The 19283-nt window shown below is 44.0% G+C and overlaps 3 protein-coding genes and 1 long non-coding RNA gene across 5 annotated transcripts in view; 2 read left to right on the forward strand and 2 right to left on the reverse strand.

The window, feature by feature from the left end:
- The window catches only part of LOC135814270 (phospholipid-transporting ATPase VA-like), a 22121-nt gene extending 21245 nt beyond the window's left edge, over nt 1-876 (reverse strand). The window contains exon 1 of the mRNA XM_065327369.1: nt 247-876. Within this exon, the coding sequence (XP_065183441.1) occupies nt 247-740 (494 nt within the window). The 5' untranslated portion in view covers nt 741-876. The remainder of the gene's footprint in view (nt 1-246) is intronic.
- A 419-nt stretch (nt 877-1295) lies between these two features.
- On the forward strand, nt 1296-4079 carry LOC135814278 (uncharacterized). The gene is made up of 2 exons (XR_010553167.1): nt 1296-1388; nt 3935-4079. It is a non-coding gene; the product is annotated as an uncharacterized LOC135814278 (long non-coding RNA).
- A 378-nt stretch (nt 4080-4457) lies between these two features.
- On the reverse strand, nt 4458-14720 carry LOC135814272 (uncharacterized). The gene is made up of 6 exons (XM_065327371.1): nt 14136-14720; nt 9767-9906; nt 7793-7915; nt 7163-7255; nt 5861-6026; nt 4458-5171 (listed from the first exon to the last, which is right to left on the reverse strand). The coding sequence occupies exons 1-6, from the start codon at nt 14413-14415 to the stop codon at nt 4966-4968; spliced, it is 1008 nt and encodes a 335-aa protein (XP_065183443.1). The 5' UTR covers nt 14416-14720; the 3' UTR covers nt 4458-4965.
- An 847-nt stretch (nt 14721-15567) lies between these two features.
- LOC135814280 (kinetochore-associated protein 1-like) overlaps nt 15568-19283 on the forward strand; it is a 135962-nt gene continuing 132246 nt past the window's right edge. For both annotated transcript variants that reach the window (XM_065327379.1, XM_065327380.1), the window contains exons 1-5: nt 15568-15766; nt 17347-17467; nt 17731-17791; nt 18648-18702; nt 18941-19019. In XM_065327379.1, the coding sequence (XP_065183451.1) occupies nt 15638-15766; nt 17347-17467; nt 17731-17791; nt 18648-18702; nt 18941-19019 (445 nt within the window). In that variant the 5' untranslated portion in view covers nt 15568-15637. The remainder of the gene's footprint in view (nt 15767-17346; nt 17468-17730; nt 17792-18647; nt 18703-18940; nt 19020-19283) is intronic.

Raw genomic sequence — 19283 nt, forward strand, 5'->3', positions numbered from 1 at the left:
TCCAAAGCGCGTTCGGTTAAAACCTTATCTCTTTGGTAGTTAGCGGACCGCACACTTGGGAGCTAACCAACCAACTCTTTGACCCCTCCATTGAAAGTAACTAAAATTTAATAATTATTGCTGGTGGCAAAAGCTGATATTTTGAAGAAAAAAATAGCAAAGAAACTTGAGCTTTATCTCAGATATTCATGTTGAGTACATGAAACACATCATTCGGACACAAAATCTTCAATGCAAGTGCCTCACCTATTATAGACTGCGGCGCTCCTCCTATTAACGTCTCGATCATTGAGATAACGGCGTCGATCCTCAACAATATCTTTGATGGCAGTTACTGCTAGCACAAACAATAACGGCGTCATCGCCAGATACGGCTGTAAGGCATTGAGCTGAGGAACCCAATTGAGAATGACGATCGTAAGAAAATAGATGTTGGCGACTCGATGAAACTGCTCAAACAAATTTTTTGGGAGAAATGTAATAGCGGTATACTTTGTTGTTCGGATTCCATTACTGTGCTGCAAATATTCAGGAAGAACATCTCCCTCCTCAAATTGTCGCTGGTACTTGGCTTCCACAATTCTGGCATGAATTCGGCTCTCCGTACTGGCAACCGACGCTGATTCCGCCATATCAGTGGAGGAAGTTGCACCGTAATTTACCCTTCTTCCAGAATTAATGCTAGACTTGTCTGAAGTGCGCGTGCCACGGGTGGACACAGATAGTTCATCCGGTATCATCGAGGAGACGATCACGTCTCGTTCGCCAGATTACTTATAAGTGGGCACTGCGCCGTGCCCACGCCAAGAGAAGAGCTACTTCAACAAAGGTGATGAATAAAAAAATAGCAGGCCTACTAATATGTGCAGTCAAGAGTGAAAGTCCACCAACAAGCCAAGTAAAGCTGGACTGTACTGACTCTGTACTGTAGACTGTACTGTACTACGACTACGAGTAGATCTACGAGTACGAGATCACATGCGATGGTACATGGTACGCGTGGTCGCGTGCGGGCGCGGGACTGCAAGATGCGCGTACGCGTCGCGTCAAGTAATAAATCCGCATTTCAAAGACACGAGGAAAAAACGTGGGTGCTTTGAAAAGGGGTTTGAAAATGCAAAACAGAATAAAGATGTCAGAGTTTGAGATCGATGAGTAGACTCTACGAGTAGCTAGCTAGCCGGCCTTTCAGTCACTGACGCGGGGCCATAACCACTAAAGACTAAAGTGTTGTTCAAGTCACGACTCAAGTGCTGATGACGAAGATCGGAAGTAGAACTGCAAACACAAGCTCGAGCCGAGCCGAGAACGCTCTCCGGCGACACCGTGATTCACGGCATCAGTCCACGTATCAAGCTCAACTGAGCTTCGAGCCAGAGCGATGGGGGGTAAGAATCAACAAGGCCACCATTTCTTATTTCTTTGTTTCGCGTCGGAATCAGAACTGCCAGAATCAGAATCATGATAATGCGAGAGGCGGAAATAATAGTTGCAAAAAAAGGCTCATCAGAGGTGTATAGCACCAAAGCACTGTAAATTATAAATATTATAGCACAATATTCAATAGCTCGAGCATGGTGTACATTCCAAAGTAAAATCGTACATCGAAGCACAACATCTGGGTAATCTGATCGCAGTTGCCGAAGAAACGATTTACCAACGATGGCCTCAAGGCCATTTCTGAACACCAGCTTTGACGTATGCAACCAGTCCACGCGCATGATGACTCGCACGATCGTACACTCAGATCATGCTCACTGTATATGTGCATGTTCGATTTATAATTTTTTTCCGAAACAAAAAGCAAAACATGTGCGCGGACGTATGATTTACTGCCCGAGTACGAGCGAGTATAAGGGCAATACCGGCTGATACATGACCGAACGGCTTCAGCCGTGAGGTCATGTATCAAGCCGGTATTGCCCGTATACGTTACTGTAAGACATGTATATATAACGAGGAAGCAAATCTAACGTTTTAACTTTTAACGGATGGCATTTCTTCGTTATAATAAGATCCGTTGAGGCCGTACTGCTTCATATATGCTGTGTGTGGATATGACAGAATACTGCAAGATCGTTAACATATCTTCTCGTTAACCTATGAATTTTGGACAATCGTTAAATTTGCGACTCGTTATAATAACATGTCTTACAGTATATACGGGTGAGTACGAAGTGCAGTAAATCATTGCATGCTTCACACCGGTGTTTTATATAGAGTACAGTTCAGCATTGCAAGTCCTTTTCTTGCACCTCTTCGACCTGGATCCTGCCAGACTTGGAGTTCGTTGAGAAATGTACGTCGTTTGAGGCTTTCAGGACTTATTAATTTTTTGTATTTCTTCACCATTACTTTTCTTATGGTGTGAGCCAAAGTCGCAAGTTGACCAACACTGTGCATACATGTACCGTAAAGTACCGCAAGAGTGCCCCACCTTGATTTACAGCCAGGGAAAGGAAAATCGTATGGCAGAGTGCAACTAAGAGGTTGTATAGTGTCACATTGGTGTAAGAACCTTACCTTTTTTTTAAAGGTCACTCTTAGCAAGTTTCTGTGTGGAGCTCGCATCTGCTCGAAGGTAACTTGAGTAGACTGCACAATGTGCATTGTGTGTACAAAGTACGCGTCGTTTGACCTACAGACGGGACATGTCGCCACCACCTCCACAATACGACCACGAAGGGACCCGATGGTGGGGCGCTGTCGCGATACTTTGCGGTACGATACACATGTACCCGATTTTTGTCACCCAGCGAGCTGCATTCATTTTTGGAGGGTGGGGAGGGGGTCCTGATATTCTGCAGCAGAATTCACGGGGGGGGGGGGGGGGGGTAATACCAAGAGTACACAAGCTATTAGGCCATCATTTTTTGTATCTATGTTTCGCGTCGTCCACACGCATACGTTTTGCCTTTTTCGGAAAAAAATAAAAAAATCGAACATGCACGCTACAGTGAGTGTACGATTGTGCGAATCTCAATCATCAGTGTCGACTGGTTGCATACGGCGAAGCTGGGATTCAGAAATGGCCTCGAGGCCAGCGTTGGTAAATCGTTTGTTTGGCATCTGCGAGCAGTATTCTATGAGCGTACACCAGACCGCATCGCTCGCCTCAAGCTGAGAGGATGCGTCGCTCCGGACCTCTTTGCACCGCTGCTGAAGTCTGAGTACAATAATCCAGCGAAGCATGGGCACCAATGGTTGCCTCCTCTGTCCAAAGTGAATATTTACTCACGCTTATAACCCAGATGTTGTGCTTGGATGTAGGATTTTTCTTTCGAATGCACACCATGCACAAGGTATTGTGCTATGTACAGTGCTATACCTGATGAGTGATGAGCCTTTTTTTTATTATTTTGCAATTTTGCAATTTTTTTTCACCTCTCGCATATGATTCTGGAAGTTGAACTGACGCGAAACATAGATATAAAAAAATGATGGCCTTAGCTCTTGATAAAAACCAATCCAAGGGTCCAGCACCAAATCTTCGTATCACTATTAGCAGCTCAGACTAGTGCTGAAACGATAGTGGATTTTCACCTACCGATTATAGTCGTTAGCAAATATTGTCAGAATTTTGTGCGAAATTGCTCGCTACCCTTTCACTGATGCAGATTTTTTGGTATTATGAATATGAAGACATAGCTTGTGGAAACCAAGTTTCTGCCGGGAGTATGCATTGCAGTTTTGAACCATACCCCTGGCAGAACCTGATTCAAACTTCGCAAAAAAAGACGGGGTGGGGGTCAGCAGTCTCCGGTTCTCGCTGATCCTGTTTCGAAGGAATAATAATAGACAGTTGATGCCAACTTCATTCGTCGCTCACAATCCTCTTTGTCACCAAGGAGTGACCCGAGCTGGCAAGAGGATCGCCAAGTGTCATTATCATGGGTTAGGTGAATCCACTCTGTTTTCTCTGTTATGTGTTCAGGGTTAGCGACCAGCTACTGAATATGTCCTTGATGACTGGAAGAGAATTGGGCAACCGCCGTTTCTCGGTGCTATAACGTAATGATTAGTTGATCGTTAAATTATCGATCGATTACCGAGTAATTGATATACCGGTAATCATTTCAGCCCTAGCCCAGACTGATGATGACATACATGCAACCCTGCCCCAAGGCCAAGGGTAGCATCCAGAGTACATAACCCTCCTGGTAAGAAGAGTGGCCATCCCTGCAGATCAGGATTGAGCAGGCAATACTCACATCGTTTCACTTTCTTTCTGATGCAGGGAGCTAATCTGTTCGTAAGAGTCCCAACAGAATCCATCGCTGCACCAGGTGCTAGCAGGGTTTGAGTAAGTCTGCTTGGCGTAAGCTACATTTTAGTAGGAGTACAGACGTTCAAGTCAGCGGCTACACACCTACAGACCAAGACTGGCAGGCCGTACTTCTCATGATCTCATGAGTTGATACACTCAAGTAATACCAGTGACATCCAGACAGAGTGACTCTGGTACAGAATAAGAATGATATAATTATGATATCGGGGCTTGAGCCCCCACGTCGAACACCAATGGAGTGACTTCCGGGAAGGTGTACAAGACGTTGCATTCACAAGACAGTAGTACCACGAGATGGAGAAGAAAGGCCGAAGTCGACGATGACGATAACAACAACAACAATAACAATCAAAGCATTAAACACTCAGTGTATTTTACATGCATATGGTGACACACAGCGCCCTCACATTACATGTATCCATTGTAAAAGTGATAATAGTCACAAGCATGGATGATATTCAAAAGAGCTACTTCTCAAGTTCTACCAAATTCATTTATTGATAGAATACCACCAGAAACAGCACAGGAGTGTTTTGTTTAAAAAAAATTGGTACGAAGGTGTTATTAAAAAAGTACTCCGGTGCGTGGTACCAGCCACACACAAAAACAGGCAAGTTCAACATGATCAAAATTACCATAAAACAGTCGTTACAACCTCTTGACCTCTTCAGGTCACTTTACGTATTCTTCAAGCCATTGACAACGATCTGTGCCTTTGACAAGCTTGTCTGTTTTACAACTTCTTCCGTTAGAGACTTTGACTCCTCCACAGCCTTTGCAGCAACTTCTGATCGATCGTTCCATTCGTGCGAGCCTTGGAATGGAAAGCTATAGGTGGCATTGTATGCAGGCCATGAGCGATAGATGTTCACTCCAGGAATTGCTAAGAGAGGGAGAGAAAAGAGAGAGAGAGAGAGAGAGAGAGAGAGAGAGAGAGAGAGAGAGAGAGATTAGAATACACTAAAGAAGAAAAGGATACAGGGGAACCACTATAAGTATTCCCGTATTTTCCGCAGTACAAACGGAAACTTTCAGTGGAGATATATTTTCGGTAACTTCGGTACAGGTATTTTTTTACTTAAAATAAAGCGCAACCTAAAAATCCACCATGCTATGCCACACAGTGTGCAAAATGCATTTTTGAATCTGGAAAACTGGTTTACCGAAATTTTCGTGCTACCAAACCGTTGATTTTGGGAAATACCGAAAATATTACACCACAGAAAACTCCCGGTTTTACAGTATAAGCCGCACTTTAAACACAGGGTAGATGTCTGCATTTCGTGACAAATCTGTGTGCGGCTTATACTGCGGAAAATACGGTAGTGCCTCGAGAATACTACACAAAATGACACTACAGTCTACCCTCAACAAGTGACGTCGCACAATCAGTTTTGGGACAAAACTGCGCAACTTCTTGCGAGAGTGTCACTTACGAAGACAGTGCACCGTGCGCAGACACACACAGGTACAGTACATTGTGTCCTACTTGCAAAAGCACATGATCCATGGTGAGGAGACTGAAATGCGTACTCAGACAAGACACTTTAAATCAGCATACAGTCGACTCACCATTGCCACGGAGTAACCAGTTCATTGGGACAATCGGGTCATCCGGTGATGCAACAACAGATGTACTTGTTGGAATGTAGCGAATGGTGAGGCCACAGCGCCTCTTGTCTGATGTATTAGCTTCAGAACCATGTATAATATTTGGATGATGGATTTCCACATCACCCTGCAGCACAGAATAGCATCATCCAGAGGTTTTTTCAAGGTTACTACAATCACACTCCACGAGCAGGCAATGAAAAAAAGACCCTAGCTTAGAGTGCATTCACACAGTAGGTAAACTACCGTAAATGTCCGTAAATAACAGTTATAACTGACAATTCGATAGTCAACAAATAATTATAGGTACTAGTAATCGATAATCAAAAATTCAGTGATCGTTCACCCATAATACTGTAAAAGCCATTATATATAACGAAGTGCTAACTCTAACGAGTTAACGAGGAGAAATCTGTCGTTAAAATAGAAATTGTTATACAGAAATCGATACATATACTGTCCTATTGAGCGTTCAGAATGAGTGAGAATCGTTACCTTTGTTACACGTAAACCAGTCAATTTTGGGAAATCGTTATAATTATATGCGCCAGAGTTAGAATAATGGCTTTTACAGTAGTTACAATGTTAAAGTATCTCTGGTAATTAATTCCATGCGACCACATGTACCTGCCACATACAATATGTTAGGCAGGAACACATACGGTGGTGGCAGCTGAAGTCCGACCCCAACTCGGTGCACTCACATTGCAAAGACGCAGCACGCGCTTGTAACGATACGAAATAGAGAGCACTAGAATCGGTGCTGCACTTGAGCACGAACACCAGGGGTCGGATTTCAGTTGCCAGCACTGCACATGAAGGGTGAAAGTGGCTTGTATCAGTGTTTTGACCGTGATGAAACCATACACTGCTACTGTAGAGGTTATACAAATGACGTCACCATGGTGGGCCAGCGGATTCGCTTATGGGAGCTAAGCATGCAACGCGAGTCGGAGGTTTCACTTGAGCTAGTGCGCGTCGCGGCTTTGCACCTCCATACAAAGCATCTGCATCTCAATTGATGATGTCATCACAGAACCTCTTGAACAAAATAGGCAATTATCCATTGGAAGTGTTGAATGAAGTCACAAACCTAGTGTAAGTAGGGGCGAGTAAGGTAAATGTATGCAAGTAGTACACAACACAAATCACAGTCAGGAATTTTTCCGAATTTACCAATCTTCAGTGTGCCATACAGAAAGTTGACCACAGGCCGCAAAACCCTATACCGAGGCTCCATGCGCACCCAGAGCCAAACCTTACCGGCTGCAATTCAATGTCAACAACATCCTCCTCACGAATGTCTACATCCGTATAAGATGAGAGAACATTGTCACCACCAGCACGGGATAGTTCCTGTACAATTTTTTTCGGAAAGAACAAGAAGGGAAGATATCAACAGTGCACTAGTGTCCGATACAACAGGAGAGCAACAAATTATACAATAAGATTATGCCGATGAAAGTAAAGTGAGCACACTCATACCAGTGTGATGACGATTTCTGATGATTATCACATGAAAACGATGTTCGAATCTTAAAATATTGTTCAATTGTTCAAGTGGTATAAAGTGCGCTCACTTTCCTTTCATCGATATTAGGTTTCTTGTCTCCATGCAGACTTTTAAAAGATTAGGCACGGGTATTTAAGTGGTAGGGATTTCATTTATATTAATCTCACAAATTTTGTCAGATTATTATTTTTAAAGCAAATAGATGCCTAGAAAAGATGATAGATAAAACGCAAAGAATGCAATTATACATGTATGGACTTGGAAGTATGCATCAAGAAAGTCGTGACAACGAAACACATACTATATTTGGGGTTGTGCCGATGAAAGATATACATAATTCACCACAACATACAGCCATATCTGTAGTACATGCATGTTACCTTGAGTGCCTGTCGATGTGATCCACGCACGACTCGCAAGCAGCCATTTTCACGGCTGGAATGATCAACAGCCAGCCACAGTGACACCACCTTCATTGGCTTCAGTGGCCAATAGGCACCATCCTGAGGCCGGAATTGTCAGAATGCAAGCAACAGAATTACACTCTCACAATAAAACTGCACAGCATGCGAATGAGTAGGATTGACCTGCTTGCGGCGAAAAGCAAAGATACAAATTGTTGCATGTCAAACTACCAAGCCAACCATATCTCTGGGTAGGCTGGCCCTAGAACATGAAATCACGTAGGATCGTTGCTTTAGCATTCACTGCATGCCAATGCAGAAAGCCTGCGTCTGCATTGGTTAGCGACAGAGCAGCTGAATGCGCAATGTGATGGATGCACTAGTACATAGGCAAAACACAACACAAGTTGACAATAACGGGAAACTTAATTTGGCCAATCATGAGACGGGTGCCCTGCAACTCCGAGTTACAGCCAAAATAATTACCGTACGAGGTGAATAGCAATTTCTGGACATGAAAATAAAATAGAGTCCCACTAGCTGTGTGTTTTACATTTTTCATATCTTTTTGTATCTATTGTATGGCCTAATCCTTCATCTTTCCAAATATGTGACAATTGCTCATGCTGTGATCCCAGAGACTTTATAGCAGGATGTTTTCGACAGGCCAATTTTTTGGCCTAAATTTCAGTGTATGGAATTCTGGACATGAAAGTAAAATAGCGTCAATAGGCATCCTATACTGCACCATTTTTGTTATTTTTTCGATTGATATACTGCAGTTGGCCTCTTCACACTTCCAGCCAACAAGTCCAAGACTATACAGCGTCTGAAGTGGAGTGCACATGGGGAAGCCAACGATTCGTCCATTACTTCTTATTTTACTCAAAATTCAAAATTCTCATGCGACATAGTACCACAAAACTCGTTGAAATGCCTCCCAAGAAAAGGATATCAACAAGGCACCGACACGAGGAGAAACTACAACAGCCCAGCTGTCAACTACAACAAGAAAACACTTCATCCACCTGACTGACTTGACTCTACACGCGACGAAAAATTATTTTACTCGAAATGTCCAGAAATGTACAATGTCCAGAAATAGCAATTCACCTCGTACTCACTCGATTAGAAGCCGGGGGCTTCTATTTTTTCAGTACCAATTTCGAGGAGACTTCTATTCGAGAGGGGCTTTTATTGTTTCATTCCATACCAGTATTCCAATCGATTCTGTAAAACTTTCATATTCACAGCAACTCGGCCCCGAGTTAGTTTGCAAACACTACATCGACCAGGACTTGTACCAATACTCAATAGGAACATGCACGAGATGTTTTTTGCAAACTTGACCTTCATACATGGCACTACCTGGTCAACCCATGCTTTGCGAATAGTAGTCCGGGCTTCTAGCCGAGAGGGGCTTGTATTTTTTCAAACAGTCCTTGTAGGGGGGCTATTATTCAAGAGGGGAATCAAGTGAGTACGGTATGTTTCCTGCCGTTGTCAACTTGTGTTGCAAGCTTTACTTTGTATGTTCAATACTCTCAAAAGTCAAGGGCACCCATGCCGTGCACAGTTAAACTCATATCTATGCACATCCTCCACATGCACAGTCCACTGGCACACGCAACACCTACATTTCCTGCATTTTGCTACCCAATTGAAGGGTAGCATCTCAGGATTCCCAAGTCCTGATCAGAGAGCGTACACACTTTGACGTACACTGGCACCGATTCATTTTAAGATCAGATAAATACCAAATTCAAGAAAGGGATTATTAGATCATATTGGATTATTGGATCATTGGCTCTCCATCCGAGTCTATCAAGAAAGGGAAGCGAAATGTACTAGTAAACATGTTGAAACGCAGGTACCGGAACATGATGATACTTGGAACATTCTAAATGTGATAGGATAACATACATGGCAGCAAACAGCCCAGACACTCACCTGATGCCACAGAACCTCCTGGCCTGAGCGAGGCATTTTGCAGAAATAGTGCGAGGCAAACAATGCAATACTTTCCCCGACAAACTCAGCAGCCAGTCGTAGTAACGCCGGGTCACTGACGATTCGCAGCCAAAAGGCATCTGCAAATAAAGATCGAAGTAAACAAAAAGATTGACATGAGATCCTGATCATTGCATACTATGGATACTAGGAGTGGGTGGATACATGCCGGTATACAGTCATAATGTACTTCCCCCGACAAGGTACATCCGGCCATGGTATAGAGTCTGGCGTTGAGAAGTTTATTTCCATTGCCACTAGGTTCAGCGTCAATTCCTGTGTGCTGTCTTGCTTAGTACACAAAGGACGAAACAGTACCGTCTTTGAGTGTATTCTGTAGAAAGTGCAAGTAGTTTATCAAGAAGTTCGGCAAATCATGAAATTGTGACTGTGAATAGCTGCTGGAAACTGAAAAAATCTGCATCGTACCAGGTGACATTGGACGACCCCCCTTTCAGTCTCTTTCTCTATGGCTGATTGGTCATATCTCAACATCTTTGGTAACTATATTCTACTCCTGGTAAGTTGTTTTTTCTGCCCTACATCGCAAGGAGCATTTTTTTCTGCTATGTTGCTGCTGCCATAACACTGCCTACGTGATCTGCGATCAGCACGCGGCAACCTTCCTCAAATGCCTACTTCAAAAAGTATCTTGAAGAGTAATATCAAAGACTCCTTCTTCCTCCAAAGCTTCGCAAGGCGAGCGTGTGGGGCTGAGTGGATATTTGGATCAACACTATTGGTTGATGGCCTGATTGGGTTATCACTATATGGCGACTGTATTATATTGTTGCCATGAGATTGGCATTGCATACCGTATTTTCCCCAATAAATGTACAGTACTTTTATATTTTCAAAGGTGGTCAGACCTGTACTACCGTAAAGTACCGTTGATCCGCCCCCTCTCTAATTCCCGCCCCCTGTCGATTTTCTCCTTGTGAAGCGACTTCGGCGTATACAACGAAATACGATGTTGAACCGACGCATACACTGCTGTACACAATACTTGCCAATCCAGGATCAAAATGTGCACAATCCAGCACATTGAGACTGATCCTCTACGTTGTTGTACATCGTACTGCACTTGACAGCCTTGATCTAATTCCCGCCCCCTGCCGAAAACCCAGCTGGGAAGCGACATGGCGTGGGGGCGGATCAACGGTACTTTACGGTACTATAGGAGACTACTGTACGCATGCAGGGCTGCAGACTGCATGGTGCAGTCCCTTATGCCAAGTGTCGGATTTCACTTGCCACAACTGTAGTACGGTCTTACATGTGTTACATACAACTTTATCTGTCCGATGACAAAACTCGTACTCATCACAGTCAAGGTTCAAAAGGTGCTGGCAAAAATGAATGGGGCGGATTGGATACCAATACTCCTTATGTGTACCATGTGTTGTGAACTGTGTGTATCTAGCGTGTGACCTTTCGATGTTTTTGGGATGCATACGGCTCTGTAGTACAAATTAGGTGCAGTGCATTACACCATTAGACATCCTTAGCAAAAGTACGATAACGCTAACTTTTACGGTACTCACTCCCAGCCGTGACAAAAGACGTTATCGGGTAACGGAAAAACGTTACAGAGCTCAAAATAACGGGCTGACGTTCGTTATGGTAATTCTGCAAAAAATGCAAAAACCCGCATTGTTTTGTAACTGGCGGGAGATAAAAAGCACGTGCAGATCAAGATGAGAGTCGAGATTGCTCCCTCTAGGCCTCTTATGACATTTAGCTTTTTTGGCGAGTTTTGCCTTTCAGTTGACAATGTCTGCGTCCTCTGCTTCGTGCCTTTCACCCTCTATCCCATCTGGGAAACAAAGGACCAGTTCCACGGCACTCCTGAGGAAGAAATTCATCGGCCTCTCCCAGACGTGCTGGAGCTGGAGAACCCTTACAGTCTTCGGTGCTGCGTTTAGGAGAGGGTTTCCAAGGACCTGCAAACAGCGAAAATTCATTTTCGCTGTGCTTTTGCTATTCCAGAGTGAAAGACCTCGCCAAGGTATTCTTTCGGAACGACAGCAAACGAATCCCTGGTTCAAAATTTTGAATTTACCGCACCTGTTTCCACGAAAATTCATATCGCCATGGTTGTCACGACTACTTCGTCTGAATTATAACGTACATTGTAAAAAGTAAAGTTTGCACGTCTGCGTTACTACCGGCTATACAATTGCGTTGAGAAACACAACCAGCTTAGGAAGTTTCGCATGTGCCAGGCCACCACCATGCCTGTGCTAAGGGAAAAGTCAGCTTGAAAGATCCGAAGTACGGAAAGGTTTGCGTTTACGTTAGCGTTTTTTTTGCCAAGGATATCTATTGGTAGGGACTTCAATCGAAAAACCAAATTTGTGAGTTTCGCATAAAACGCTAGTTTTTCTAAACCGGGAAGATGTGAGAAACCTGTGAAAATTTGAACCCAAATTTCCAAGGCAGTCGATTGAAGATTGGAAAACGGGGGAGAAAGTAGTCACAGAAGTAAATGCAAGTATGTATGTGAGCCGTGTGGTTTCCGTCCAGCACTGCACTATCTGGTGCATACATGGCGATACAGGATGTGTGCATGCCATGCAGTGTGCACGCATGCCGTGCGCGCCTGCTTGCATAAGTCACACGTTTTCACCGTCACTGCTTCTACAGTGTGCGCGCAGTTCACTTGATTTTTTTCCTCTACCACCAGGAAATCGCCGTGGGCTGGTTTCTGTGATCATCTTCCTTCTACTGCGATAAAGCGCGAGCCTCAATGTTCTAGAATCCTCTTGGTTTAGGCTAATTCGAGGCCGCTGAACACGAAAATCGGGTGTTCCTGGCGGGGCCAAGTACGGATCTGGTCGAAATTAGTACTTCGAAGTGCGTCCGCGCCAAGCGCGGAGGCATTATTTTTGGAAGCATGGCATGTGTGGCACCATTGGAAAGGTAATGACCTCAGCTACCTAAAAATAGCATCGACAAGGCCGAAAAGGCCGCGGCACGGCTGTTGGCTGCACTTGGATCGCGGCAAATTAGTTTTCTGCACGTGAACCATGAAAAATCAATGCATGCTCATGCATGTTCATGCATAACCAGTCAGCTGGCCTGCTCGCCCACGCATTTGACAGGTAACAATTCCATCAAATTTGAGATATCGCTTCGTTCTAAGTCTCAAAACAGTTCTAAAGTCACCAAACCACGCTGGTAATCGATGGCTATTCAATGTTAACATCTTCAGGAAGACTTCAGCCGTTTCCCGAGAGTTTGGGCATCGTTGCCGTTATTTTTCACGGTGTTCTTCTTCCTCCTGTCTGGAGCTGCAATTGCATCCTGGAATTATTTGAAAGGTATTTCGTGCGGGCTGTGGGGGGTTCCAACAGGCATAAACTGACATCGCTATAGGATAACTGGTAACTTTCACCCTTCAAGGAAGTAGAGCAATGAGAATTTTTTTGTGGCGGTCGTCCAATTTTTGTGGCGGCCGTGGCTGTATTTGTGCACTTCCAAGGCTTTCATTCTGCCTGATACTACTCTCTACTGTATGGGAATCGTTGTTTAGGCACATGTAGCTGTCTTATTTGGTAGATCTGCTGTTTTCAATCACTTGGGACATTTGTCTAGCCTATTTGTCTTTCGTTCGTGCCATCTATCAGTTTTGTGGGGTGCCTTGACTTGTATTTGTGAAGTTCTCGAGTAAAGACCCTAATTCTTGACTGGAGTCACGTCTTGAATTGAATTTGCTGGGCGAGCCCTCGTTCACGCAGTTGTCCTTATCGTAATAGTCAATATCTGCTTGCTGGACGGACTAGCGGCTAGAACAGGGTGGGATGACCAAATGGTCCAAGTGTGTACTAGTACACGATTATTGTTTCCATCATCGTGAAACAAGCGCTGTGGAATTGCAGTCGTCTGCCTTTGGCACTGAGGACATGAGGAGAGTTGATTGTTACTTCTGCTCAGCAATGAAGCGATCACCAGCTCTCTTTGTTCTAATTATTGAGAGGACATACCGGCATCGCAATCAAGTAAAGATTAGGCAAACCTCGCCAACCTCCAAAGAGAGTCGAAGATATTTTCTCCAAATGCAAAGACGATCTTTGTGAGTTTGTGACTTGCATTTTGCGTGCATACATCATGAGCAAGTCACGGACCACAGCACGTGCGCGGTTACCATGCCATCTCGAACCGACGCCATCTTTCTAAGTTGCCGCTTCTTGACAGCCGTGGCGGGAGAAGATACTCAAAAGAATTATCGGTAAAAATACGAGCATATTCCGCGGAGGCCTACCCATTGGCATTTTGAACAAATTTTTGACCAAAACGTCCCACTTACCGTACTCAATTAAAGGATGGTGAAGCTGTTCTGGTGGAAGTTCTGGGAATCTTTGCAACATCCAATCAACGTGTCCTTGTATTTCTCTAGCAAGATCCCGGTCGATAGCATTCCGCACAATAACAAATCCATCCCGTTCATATTGTTCCCGAATTTCTGATTCGGATTCGAAGCTGGCAAATGCTTGGGGACCTGTCAGATGTAACTGCCGGTGTCCAATATGAGCATTCTTCGATATTTTGGCCAAGCGAAGTGTTGAGGAAACGAGACGATTCCACATTGTTCTATAGATCTAGGAAGGATAGATCTACGACATTCTCAGTTTTCAGACTTGATTTGGCTTGATCCAAATACGTGCGGAACTACATGTAGACAGATAAAAAATATTGCGAAGAACACTGTCATCGCAAATAATTGAAATTACCCATATGGGCCATGTCGTCTCTTCAACTGAACATCGTCATTCCGCCTGTGTAGTTCCATTCTACCACTCCTTTTCCAGGGAGCACGTCGACAGGTACTGAGCTCATGAGGCAGACTGTCAAAGAAAACTCGAAAGCATGCAGCAGTCCGGTTGACAAAAACTCTGCAAATAAAAGTAAGAGTACATAAACCGTTTTTTTTTTTTTTGGTTTATGTACTCTTGATAAAAGGCTAGTGCAAGCAACATCATCATTTTTTATTATAATAGCTATGTTTCGCGTCGTCCGCACGCATACGTGTTGATTTTTTTCGGAAAAAAATAAAAAATCGAACATGCACAGTGAGTGTACGATCGTGCGAGTCATCAGTGTGGACAGGTTGCATACGGCGAAGCTGGGATTCAGAAATGGCCTCTAGCCTAGACCAGCGTTGGTAACTCGTTTGTTCGGCATCTGGGAGCAATATTCTATGAGCTTACACCAGACTGCATTGATCGCCTAAGCTGAGAGGATGCGTCGTTCCGGAGCTCTTTGCACCGCTGCTGAAGTCTGAGTACAATATTCCAGCGAAGCATAGGCACCATGACCAACGGTTGCCTCCTCTGTCCAAAGTGAATATTTAGTATTAATTTTATTTTACTCATGCTGATAACCCAGATGTTGTGCTTCGATGTACGATTTTTCTTTCGAATGTACACCATGCACGAGCTATTGTGCTATGTACAGTGCATACACCTCTGATGAGCCTTTTTTATTATTTTGCAACTTTTTATTTTTTTCCACCTCTCGCATAATTTATGATTCTGGAAGTTGAGCTGACGCGAAACATAGATATAAAAAATGATGGCCTTAACAGCACACAAAAAAACATTCGCGATTCGGTTGCCATGAGTGACGTAGTAAGCGTCTGGACTCTATCCTTATTATAATGCGCGCGAAATACAAAAAAATACAAAAGAGGAAGAAACCTCACATGCGCGTGCATGCTGTGTACATATGTACGTGTGAACTTGGCCATCAACAATATTCATTCACGTTTTTGCAAGGGAGCAATGTTTGCTTCTTTTCCGGTGTCGCAGAATGTCTTGGTGTGACATAGAGCTTCATACGGGTGGCGAGGATACCGGGACGTCTGCGTTTGGAGTGGCCAGCAAGGGCCAAAGTGGCTACCAAGTCGAGAAATTGGCTACCATCGTTGCAGGTGGAAAGGTAAAACTTACGTTGCAAATTCCAACTTGGCAACGTTTGACGTGCACTCCCAGTAGTTGAGCTAGTGTGGCACGTGGCCATTGTTCAACTACATGTGATTGTTCATAAGCGCTTGTTGAACATCAATGTAGCGTTTTCCTCAGGACTGGTAGCGTTCTTGCTGGTATTTTGATATTCGTATTACAGTAGCACCAGGGATTGATTGTAGCAAGAGTACTCTTGATTGTAGTGGACATGCTGTGGTCGACAGTAAAATATAGACTAACGTTTTGGAAACGACAATCATGCACACTCGACGTGCTATATTTGCAGTACATGCAGTTCAGATCAAATCCATAAGTGATCCCGAAAGGCAATACATGTACACGTACTGGTAAAAGTACAATATTCGTATGATCATGTAGCAGTTGGAGATAGTAGCCCAATATGAATTCGAAACAATAAGAAAAAATGGCCAGTCAGCAAGGAGGTTGACTGGGAGAATTGACCAACCAGCACACATGCTTAGAGATAAAGAACATTGTAGAAGAAGTGTTAGAAGTGTCGAGGTTAGTTCAGTACATAGAACAGTGAAGGTGAGTTGGACAAAGCTCTTCCTTCTGAGCTGTATTTTCCAGAGTCGAAAATTTGGGCTCTCCTGCAGGTTCTACCCTGAGCATTTGTTTTCATCATACACAAACTGGTAAGAGAGAGAGAGAGAGAGAGAGTGTGAGAGAGAGAGAGAGAGAGAGAGAGAGAGAGAGAGAGAGAGAGAGAGAGAGAGAGAGAGAGAGAGAGAGAGAGAGAGAGAGAGAGAGGTGGGGGACTTATACACTGGTATGGGTTTGACGACCCAGAGAAATACTGTAGTTTTCTGTTATTTATTTTAAATCTCTTCTGGAGTTTTCAGGCCTGGACATTGTGCAGGCGCTTAGCTCGTGTATAGTCAGTGTAGTCGGGTCACTACACCTGCAAATAGCTGTCATAGGTATTACATAGTGAAAGCAGGTAAAAAAAATGGCAGCTATGAGATTTCCAGTGGTATATGGTCACCCCACCACAGACTTGCTCCAGTACTTGGTCACCACGCCACGGATGTGAGAGCTACGCCCCTGTTGTGTGCAAGTTTGTTGCGGGTATATGTTTTGGGACCCATTTTTTTACAGGTGCCACTAGGGGCCTGTGCAATCCCAGTGCTTTTGATGTTAAAACGGACTATTGTGGATACATGTTAATAAAAATAATTATGTGTTCATGCCATGGGCTACTGCTTGTTTACGAGACTACCATAATGTGTGTGTGTGTGTGTGTAAAAAAAATGGAAAAATGAAAAATAGGGATTCACTGGCCAGAAAAAGTCATTTCAAACAGCTGTGTGGTGATACCAGGCTAAAATAGTGGCGGTCAATTCATCAGCCTTGCAAGCTGTTGAATGGTGTAATCCCAGCACAAGAAAGTTGCTATGTCTAACATAGCTGTTCACTATTATCGCTCCCGCGATGGGCATGTCTGAGGTCTGAGGTGTGTGTGTGTACGTGCGTGTGTGTGTGTGTGTGTGTGTGTACGTGCGTGTGTGTGCATGTGCTATTGTTCCAATGTAGGTATCTCAACAGCCAGTTATCTCGTCATGTTCAACGAAAGACTGTGTATGCTTTGCCATCGATTCGAATGTCTATGTAATCGACCACACACGTCGCGATGAAATCTTTGACCTTTCACTCAGTACGTTGATAAAGTCCAGGTTCTGATTTCTGTCCACTTTGTCTGATGTGCACCGTGTTTGCGGCGATTGGCCTTGCTTGTTGATGTTCTCTTGTGGTTTATTTGAAGGTGGGGTTAAGTGTTCATACTATCTCTTGGACAAACAGGCCTGAGGTAATGGAGCCTGTACAGGGTGATTTTTATGGTAACATTGCTTTCTTTTTTATTCACGTTTGCCTACTCTATTTACTCTCTGTACTGTCGCTCTTGTTGTGGTTATGCAGGCGAAACGGTGGATTGTGTTGCACTGAGCCAGAACTCGGGATTTCTTGCAGTCGGAGACCGGTACAGGATAGATAGCTTGCCCTGTCCATCATCCATCTATTTGTTTGTCTGTCTGTCTTCCCATCTATAGTATAGCTTCAGTGTAAAGCACCCTGGATGCGACATACCATTGGATATCACATACCGTATTGGAGTATAAGCTGCACTGGAGTGTAAGCCGCACCCCCCCCCCCCCATTCTTTGCCACGAAATACAGACATCTAAACTATTTATGACTGTTAATTTGATCATCGGAGTATGCGCCACGTCCCCTATTTTTTGGGGTGAATTTTGAGTGTTCAAAATGCGGCTTATACTCTGGAAATTACGGTACTACTGTAGCGGACATGGAAATCTAGTCGATTGACCGGGGCCGGCGCCCTTAGCGCGTACAGAACGCTGCGTGCAGTGCACAATCTGTCAATCATGTTGATCCGAAGGGACCAGCGCGCTGCAGCGCATAAATGCATGTGTGTATACCGCTTACCCACGGCTACATGGCCAGCGCCCTGAGGCCGCTAAACGTGCGACTGGATTTCCATGTCCACAACAGTATTTTTGACGACCCTGCATTATAGTGATTATACTACTAGTAAACTATTATGCTTTACCTCAAGTACAAAGCACAGGTTTTTATGTCCCCTGGAGGTATTTTATAAGTTACATTGTAAACGATCTACAGTATTTTTCGGATATAAGTCGCACCGGAGTATAAAACCCGCACCTGGGTTTTTTTTGTCACGAAATACAGATTATTTTGCTATGCCTCTAGATTTCATGATTTCCATCCAAGTACAAGACCTGTGCATGTTTTCTTTGTGTTGCCATTTTCCCATCTGTTGTGTACGTTTTGGTATAATGGTGTTGGTTTTTGCAGGAAAGGACAGTTGCATTTTATTGACGTTGCACTTCGAAAGCGAATTTTCTCTGAGGTAGGCCTTTTGTGGTTCCTTTTTGATCCCATTTAATCCTTTCTCCACTGAATCTCTTCAGAGACGTGTATATTGTCGTTCCATGAAATCCCGCAGAGGCAGAGGCAAGGGCATAGGGTTTCTAGCCTGATTGACAGTTGATTTGTAAGATTGCATTGTTGCTTGTCGTGTAGATCTTTTCCAGTTCTCAGTTGCCAGCCCTTTGTAATCGCTCTGCTGACTTTGCTGCTTGTTCCAGGTTCTTGTTTCCGCTGAGAATGTTACCGGTCAGCGGTGCTTCCACTCGGCTACGTTCTGGTCTACGTCGTCAGAACCAGGTAGAGTGCATTGCAGTTACAGAGGGCCATGGAAGATTACAAGTTCTGACTTGGTGTGAACACAGTGTGAATACCAACTACTTCTGAGCAGCGTATAGATTTAAGGGGGTAGTACACTCCAGTTGTTGTACTATATTGTACCCACTGGTCTGCTTTTGGTCCGTTATTCTATAGCATTTACTTATCCCTCTGGTTGGAGCTGATAAACATGGCGGTTATTTGCTCAAGTGTCTTCCTGTATGCATTCGTTCAGGTGCATCATTT

This window comes from Sycon ciliatum, chromosome 4, assembly GCF_964019385.1.
Source record: "Sycon ciliatum chromosome 4, ocSycCili1.1, whole genome shotgun sequence".
NCBI classification, from domain to species: Eukaryota; Metazoa; Porifera; class Calcarea; order Leucosolenida; family Sycettidae; genus Sycon; species Sycon ciliatum.

Coding starts and splice junctions, on each gene's coding strand:
- LOC135814272 (XM_065327371.1), bottom strand. CDS start 14,415: ATGTGGAATCGTCTCGTTTCCTCAACACTTCGCTTGGCCAAAATATCG. Junction 7,916..9,766: donor AGGAGGTTCTGTGGCATCAG/GTGAGTGTCTGG, acceptor TTCCGGCCTCAG/GATGGTGCCTATTGGCCACT. Junction 5,172..5,860: donor CTGGTTACTCCGTGGCAATG/GTGAGTCGACTG, acceptor TCCCTCTCTTAG/CAATTCCTGGAGTGAACATC.